At 46.2% G+C, this 8,100-nt stretch overlaps 1 protein-coding gene across 3 annotated transcripts; it reads left to right on the top strand.

Moving 5' to 3' along the window:
* Positions 1–1,809: 1,809 nt before the first annotated feature.
* On the top strand, positions 1,810–7,612 carry PSMB5 (proteasome 20S subunit beta 5). 3 transcript variants are annotated; one of them, XM_067740293.1, is made up of 3 exons: positions 1,810–2,254; positions 2,988–3,294; positions 6,792–7,059. In XM_067740293.1, the coding sequence occupies exons 1-3, from the start codon at positions 2,057–2,059 to the stop codon at positions 6,884–6,886; spliced, it is 600 nt and encodes a 199-aa protein (XP_067596394.1). In that variant the 5' UTR covers positions 1,810–2,056; the 3' UTR covers positions 6,887–7,059. The 3 variants fall into 3 exon arrangements, with proteins under 3 accessions (XP_067596394.1, XP_067596376.1, XP_067596384.1); XM_067740275.1 differs by lacking the exon at positions 6,792–7,059 and adding an exon at positions 7,105–7,612 and having other exon boundaries at positions 1,842–2,254; XM_067740283.1 differs by lacking the exons at positions 1,810–2,254; positions 6,792–7,059 and adding exons at positions 2,515–2,751; positions 7,105–7,612.
* Positions 7,613–8,100: the final 488 nt, after the last annotated feature.

The raw sequence follows: 8,100 nt of genomic DNA on the forward strand, positions 1-8,100 counted from the left end.
CATGTGTTCATTTTGCAAACGTGTATTAAGCACACAGCGGGCACAGAGATAAATAATAGAGAAATGCCTGTCTTTACAGTTGTTGGGTTTTTTTGGCCATGCCGTGCAGCTTGTGGGATCTTATTTCCCTGACCAGGGATTGAACCTGAGGCCCTGGCGCTGAAAGTGTGGAGTCCTAACCACTGGACCGCCAGGGAATTCCCGAGAAATGCCTGTCTTTAAAAGCTCACAATCCAGTGGGAGATAAATGTATATTTATAACCAGGTAAAATGTGAAAGTGCCTTAAGAGAGACAGACAGCATTAGTGGCAGAGGGAAAGAACCACTGAGAGAAGTCAGGAGGATTAGTTGCATTGCAGGAGTGACTGCAAAATAATACATGCTCAGTAAACAGAGGCACTCTGCATTTTCCACACCATCCAAGTGTGAGAGCCACAGAAAGATCTTCTGCTTCATTACATTCTGATGGTTGGGTTTGGAAAGAGTTGCCAAATTTCAGCATTAAAAATACAACACTCTCAGAGTCTGTTGGGAGGAGGAGGGGCTGAGTTGGGCATCAGAGGAAAGAGGAATTTATATATATATATATATATATATGTATTTTTTTTAATAAATTTATTTTTGGCTGTGTTGAGTGTTCGTTGCTGCACACAGGCTTTCTCTAGTTGCGGTGAGCGGGGGCCACCCTTCGTTGTGGTGCACGGGCTTCTCATTGTGGTGGCTTCTCTTGTTGCGGAGCACAGGCTCTAGGCATGTGCTTCAGTAGTTGCGGCACACGGGCTCAGTAGTTGTGGCTCACGGGCTCTAGAGCACAGCCTCAGTAGTTGTGGTGCATGTGCTCAGCTGCTCCACGGCATGTGGGATCTTCCCGGACCAGGGATCGAACTCGTGTCCCCTGCATTGGCAGGCGGATTCTCAACCACTGCGCCACCAGGGAAGCCCAGGAATTTAGATATTGATGGATGTTGCTGCTGGAATCCAACAAGGAAGGGCAGATGCTGTCTTCATAGAACCATAAAGCAGGAGGCAACATTTCATACACTTGCCCACTTCCTTGCTTGTTATGGTTCCCAAAAGGGCTGAAAAATGAAGGTGGGTGAAGAGAGGAAGAAACAATGAAATACAGCACATTCCTGAACAAGAGCTTGTCTTAGCTAGCTTAAGTCAGAAAACCTCTTTGTACATCTTTATGGAGCCTCAACTCTCCTCCGGGCTCTGAAATGGTAAATTACTATTGACTCAGTTATTCAGGAGCTGAATTGCGAACCCAGTCTGTGGATTAACTGGGCCCTTTGCTTTTCCTTCTTTATTCTTCTATCTGCCTTTTGGTCAATTCATTACTCAATAGAATTTCCACCAGAGGGTGGGAGTAAAGACAATGCTGAATCTTAAAAACTGGTTACTGTTAGAGAACGTGGGTAGCGTGGCGATTGATGTTATCAAACAACAAGCGGTATAGCGCTCTTATTTTGTTGCGCTTTTTAGCACAAACTACTGTGGTTTTACTAACTTCATAGGAAAATGGCCTCAGCGTAGATCATTATTTTACCCAGTATTAGAGAGTGCCCTTACACAAAATGGCAACTTCAGTCGCGTTAACAGACTGCTGAAGCAGTAGTGATGTAAGTGTTGCTAGGACACCGGGCGGGGCGGGGCGGCGCGGGGCTGATTTACCGCTACCGTTTAGAACAGGATTTCATCCAGTCACGCCCTTCTGAAAGATGGCCGGCCCCACTTCCGTCCCTCAACCTGGACGTTTGCGATTGCTTCCTATGAATTTGAGGTTAATCTAATCCCGTGTTGTTTACGTGACCAAAGTCAAGATGGCAGCCACATCTCTTTGTAATTTAAGGGGAGTGAAGCCATTTATTTTTTCCTCCTCGGTGAAAATAATCACTCGCGTCTGGCTCTTGTGTTTGGAGGCGTGGTTGCCAGGAGTTAAAATGGTTGCTCCCTGTGATAGATTTAATAGGAAGTGAAGCTGTGACGACGAGGCGTTGCCCGGCCGCTCTTTGCTAGGCGTTCTGGCAGGCAGTTCCCTTTGCCCTTACTAGACATGGCGCTGGCCAGCGTGTTGGAGAGGCCGCTACCCGTGAACCGGCGCGGGTTTTTCGGGCTCGGGGGTCGTGCGGATCTGCTGGACCTGGGTCCAGGGAGTCCCAGCGATGGGCTGAGCCTGGTCGCGCCCAGCTGGGGTGTCCCAGAGGAGCCGAGAATCGAAATGCTTCATGGAACTACCACCCTGGCCTTCAAGGTGCGGACCCAGCCGTCGCGCCGGGCTCAGTTCCGTGCGCCCGCGCCCTTCCCGACCTCCCAGCTGGTCCGGAACCCGCGGTGGTCGCGGCCACGAAACCCAGACGGAGGCTCGGACCTCTCACCCCAACCCCGGCGGTTTTGCTGTGTCGCTGCCCCGAGAGGCCTCTGTTCTCGCTCTGGCCGGAGTGGGGGGCGACGGGGCTGGAAGGGCGGGGCGTGTGGTAAGTGGGAGAAGGAGCCCGAGGCCGCTTGGGTTGATACCTAGGCGACCCCAGGGTGCTCCTGTCCAGGAAAGGCCGCAGCAGCAGTGAACACTGGCAGAGGGAAGGCTGTTGTAACCACCAAAGGTTTTAGAAACTGAGAAGCCCCGATAGGCCAGGGTTACCGAAACGTTATGGTTTGAGGAGGAAGATTGGTGGGAGGAAGCACTGTACTAGGAGCCAGACAGTTGGGATTCTTGGCCCAGCTTTGCAATAACTGGCTGTATGATCTAGGGTAAGTCGTTCGATCTCATTCCTCAGCCATCAAGTGAAGGTAACACTGAAGGTAATCCCATGTCAAGGGATTGATGTGAAGCTCTAGTGACATTAATATGAGGGAAAGTATGTCGTGAAGTATAAAACGGCAGAGACAGAGATGTTCTGGGTTTGCACTGATGCATAAAGAAATGTCAAAGATGATGTTTTTGTGGTCTCATGTGGCCTGTTTTGTGTTTCCTCTGATCTTAACAGTTTCGCCATGGAGTCATTGTTGCAGCAGACTCCCGGGCCACAGCAGGTGCCTACATTGCCTCCCAGACAGTAAAGAAGGTGATAGAGATCAACCCCTACCTGCTGGGTACCATGGCTGGGGGTGCAGCGGATTGCAGCTTTTGGGAGCGGCTGTTGGCTCGGCAGTGTCGAATCTATGAGCTTCGAAACAAGGAACGCATCTCGGTAGCAGCTGCCTCCAAGCTGCTTGCCAACATGGTGTATCAGTATAAAGGCATGGGGCTGTCCATGGGCACCATGATCTGTGGCTGGGATAAGAGAGGCCCTGGTGAGTTAAGCTGCAACCATGTGATTCTTGGGCTGGCACTACAGAGAAGAGGGGTTGGATGAACAGATGAATGGAAGAGCTTATGTCAGTGCTGGGGATGTGTTGGTTAGTTCTCAGTCCTTTCGTCTGTTTGTTCAAGGAGGGGCTGTAGTGCAGGAAGGGGCAGGAAAGTAGATCAGCTGTGTCATTGACCACCCATGTGACCTTGGGCAGGTTGCTTATTTTCTCAGACTGTTTCATCATCTGTTACATAGGTTCCATGAGGTAATACATGTCAAGCATGTAGTGTCTGACACATAATGTGTTTCCTTCTGGCCTTTCCTGTAAAATGATAAGACCTGCAAAGAGTTGTATTTAAGAATTAAATCAGCTAATAGACATAAAAACTCTAGTCAGTGCCATCTGATAGAAATACAATGTGAGCCGCACATGTAATTTTACATTTTCTAATGGATGTATTTAAAAAGTGAAAAGAAATGGGTGAAATTAATTTTAACAGTTCTCTTAATCCAAAATAACTATTATCATTTCGGCATGTGTCATTAGTCCCATTTCAGGTGCTCACAGCGACATGTCGCTGGTGCCTTCCATATTGGACAGCGACACTAAGTACCTACTCAAAAGTTAGTCATTTCTCTTCCCTTTTTTCCTGAAGAGTCTTTGGCCTAGAAGGGGGGCCCTTTGGGGCTCATCTCCCTTCTTTGCTTGATATAATCACCTAGGTCCTGTTGTCATCTCTGAAAAGAAATTCCTTAGCCTATTTTTCCTTCTGGTATATAAAAACCTTGCCAGGAAATTCAGTCTTGTATCTGATATCAGTTCTTTTTCAGCCAATTGTGACTGTCCCTTTAGTCAAGCTGGGATACAGCTAGTCACCTTCTGTTTAATTTTCCCCTTTGGTGCTTGAAAATAGTTACTCTTTCCTCCTATTGGTTTTGCTTCATTCATTTACCTGCCCCCGACTCCTTTTTTTTTTTTTTTTTTTTTTTGACACGGCTTGCGGGATTCCTTGACTAGAAATTGAACTGTCAGGGATTCCTGACCAGTGAAAGCACTGAGTCCTAACCACTGGACCACCAGGGAATTCCCTCATTTACCTGCTTTCTAAATGCCTAGTTTTCCTCTTTTGAACAACTGTAGGATACCCACCACTTTTTCATTTGCTTTGGAGAATATTAGTTCATTACTCAATAGAGGATGAAATGGGCTTCCCTGGTGGCACGGTGGTTGAGTCCGCCTGCCGATGCAGGGGACACGGGTTCGTGCCCTGGTCCGGGAAGATCCCACATGCCGCGGAGCGGCTGAGCCCGTGAGCCATGGCCGCTGAGCCTGCGCATCCGGAGCCTGTGCTCCGCAACGGGAGAGACCACAACAGTGAGAGGCCCGCCTACCGCAAAAAAAAAAAAAAAGAAAGAAAAAAGAAATAGAGGATGAATGAGGAGAGATTTAAAAGTGCATGTGATAGAGGAGCTCAGTTTGTTACTTTGGAAATTGAAACACTTTTCTTTTTGAAAAGTGTGAAAGAAGAGTTCCATACATCTTGTGTGGTCTAGGGTAGCATTTCAGAAATGTTGTTTTGAACCCTTAGCTATTGGATTGGTCCCAGGTGGTGGAAAACAATGTAAGAGAGTACAGAAACTGGCTAGCAAGGAAAACCCAGGAAGTCATAGCATAACCTAAATTGTACCATCTCAAGAAGCCTTCCTGACAAGCTGTCCCATTCAGGATGAGTCAGCCCCCGGCCTCAAGCTGACTGAGAAAGGGTCACAGATTACTTAATGCAAGGCTGAATGAGATGAATGCCACTTTAAAGAGAACCAATAAAATGTTGAAGGAATTTGGGGGGTGGGGGGATTGCTTCTGATGGGAGGAATTGAGGCGGACTCATTTTCCTGGATGTGAAAATGAGAGAAAGGAAACAATGAACAAAAGAAGACAGGGAAGAAGCATGAGATTTTGGGGGAAGTAACTGGACATCTAATTTAATTGGAACTAAAGTCTAGTTTAATTGTGAAGCAATTGGAACCAGATGGTGAGCTGCTAGGCAAGGTAGTGGCAATGGGACTTGAGGAGGGGCTCCATGTTAGAACCATTGGAACCTGAAAACTGATAAGGGCAGTGCTTTTCAACCTGGCTTGTATCATAATCACCTGAAGAACTTAAGAATCTAGATCCATGCTTGTCCCCCACCCAGACCAATTGAAAAAGAATACCTGGGGTAAGTCCTAGGCATCTTTTTTAAAAACTTCCTGGGAATTCCCTGGTTGTCCATTGGCTAGGACTTAGCACTTTCACAGCCGGGGCCCTGGGTTTGATCCCTGATCCAGAAACTAAGATCCTGCAAGATGCTTGTTGTGGCAAAAAAAAAAAAAAAAAAAAAAAAAAACTTCCTTAGAGGATTCTGATGCATAGTGAGTGTTGAGAACCACTGAAATAGGAAAAATATTAGTGATGCATTGACAGAATTTGAAAATACAGCAGGATTGGTGGGGCAGAAGACGGATGAGTTTGGTAGGTAATGGAGAACCACTAAAAGTATTTGAGGACAGGAAATTTAAATATGAATTTGGTGACAAAGGCATCCAGCTGGAGAGGCCCAGTGGGCAGATGGAAATGATAAAAATTTTACTACATCTTTGTCTAAACTTTTGTCTATACCAGAGGTTGGCTAACTTTTTCATAAAGGGCCAAATATAAGTAAATATTCTAGGCTTGTAGGCTATATGATCTTTGTCTCAACTACATAGCTCCATTGTTTTAGCAAAAAAGTAGTCATAGACAATATATACACAAATGGCTGTGGCTATGTTCCAATAAAACTTTATAAAAATGGTGGTTGGGGGAATTCCCTGGCAGTCTGGTGGTTAGGACTGTGCGCTTTCACTGCCGAGGGCCCGGGTTTGGGGAACTAAGAGCCCACAAGCCGCTCAGCGCAGCCAAAAAAAAAAGAAATTAATTTAAAAAATTAAAATAAAAAAATAGGCGATTGACCTGGCCTACCACTGTACCAGCACTGTCCAATAGAAATATAGTGTGAGCCATACATGTAATTTTAAATGTTATAGTAGCCACATTTTTTAAAATAAAAAGGAAAATTAATTGTAATAATATATTTTATTTAATCCAGTAGATCCAAAATATTATTATGATGTGGTACTAGCTAGCATGTGGTACTAGCTTCATTTCAAATGCTTAGTAGTCACATGTGGCTAGTGGCTACCATACTGGACAGTGCGGGTCTTTACAATATGATTTAAAATTATAGGCTTTATTCTCCTACTGTGTGACGTATGCCTTGCACTCCAGATAGTCTAAACCCTGAGGGTTAGGATTGTCTTTTTGGGTTTTTTTTCCTTCATTTTTTGGCTGCACAGCCTGTGGGATCCTAGTTCACCAACCAGGGATCGTACCTGCACCCCCTGCGTTGGAAGTGCAGAGTCTTAACCGCTGGACCGCCAGGGAAATCCCAGGATTGTCTTAAATATTACCTCTCACAGTGCCTGAAGTTCTGTGCTTGAAACCTAAGTCATTTGAATTATACTTGCTTTTTGGTTGTACAGAGAAGACAGACAAGGCAGTTACTGTAATGTGAGATAAGATGGGATGGTATGTGTAGAATCCTGAAGTCTTAAAATTTAATTTGATTTCTTCACCTTTTTTTTAAGTAATTTTATAGAAGTGCTATTTTCTTGTATTTCTGTTGGTCTCCCCTGGTTTTCAACAAGAATGGAGAACTGTTGCCTTGGAGGATGAATCAGATGTCAAAAGCGGTGATCATTTTTTTCTTACTAACCTCATCTCTCTTTCCAGGCCTCTACTACGTGGACAGTGAAGGAAACCGGATCTCGGGGGCCACCTTCTCTGTAGGTTCTGGCTCTGTGTATGCTTATGGGGTCATGGATAGGGGTTACTCCTATGACCTGGAGGTGGAAGAGGCCTATGATCTGGCCCGTCGCGCCATCTACCAAGCCACCTACAGAGATGCCTACTCAGGAGGTTCCGTCAACCTCTACCATGTCCGGGAGGATGGCTGGATCCGAGTCTCCAGTAACAATGTAGCTGATCTACATGACAAATATAGTGGATCTACCCCCTGAAGGAGGGCAGATGTGGCTGCTTGCCTTGCTTGGGGTGACTGTTGTTGGTAATATGGGTACAGCTCCCCATCCTCTAGTGGAGGGGTCCCTGATTGTATCCATCATTTTTTTTTAATCTCTGGTGCATTGACCTCCATGTGTTACCCGTTGTTAATGAGCTACTGCAGAGGTAATTATTTGTTTTACTTTCTTGGATGTTAACATTACACTACTCGATCTCAGCCTGTATTGTGTCTTTTCTCCACACTGTCCCTCCTCCAAGCACTTTACAGTCAAATAAGCCGGGACAGTGGGAGGGAAGTGACTGTAATTACAGGAAACAGCGGTGTGAAGACATCGTCTAGTGAATACATTAACGTCCCCACTCATGAAGCTAATAACAAAGGAGAAGGAGAGGGAGGGAGGAGGGAGAGACTTCCTGATTCTGTTTGCAAAGAGATGAAAAGTTGATGAGGTGGAAAGATGCACAGGGCTGTACCAGGCTGAGCTCGGAGGAAAAAAGCTCTCCTCCTGTGGTGGGGGAGGGGAGGTTGATGCTACATGGAGAGCAGAAAGGTGAAGAGGGTAAGCCAGTTGGGAAGGGAAGCCTTTGACCCTGGGAAAAGAGAGGACAGAGGTGTGTGTGAAAGCAGTAGTGACCACCAGCCTGGTGATCCCTGTCCTGGCCCTCCAGTGTGTGCCAGTGTGGGAGACAGAAGGAGATGATGGT

The sequence above is a fragment of the Pseudorca crassidens genome, chromosome 1 (assembly GCF_039906515.1).
Source record: "Pseudorca crassidens isolate mPseCra1 chromosome 1, mPseCra1.hap1, whole genome shotgun sequence".
NCBI classification, from domain to species: Eukaryota; Metazoa; Chordata; class Mammalia; order Artiodactyla; family Delphinidae; genus Pseudorca; species Pseudorca crassidens.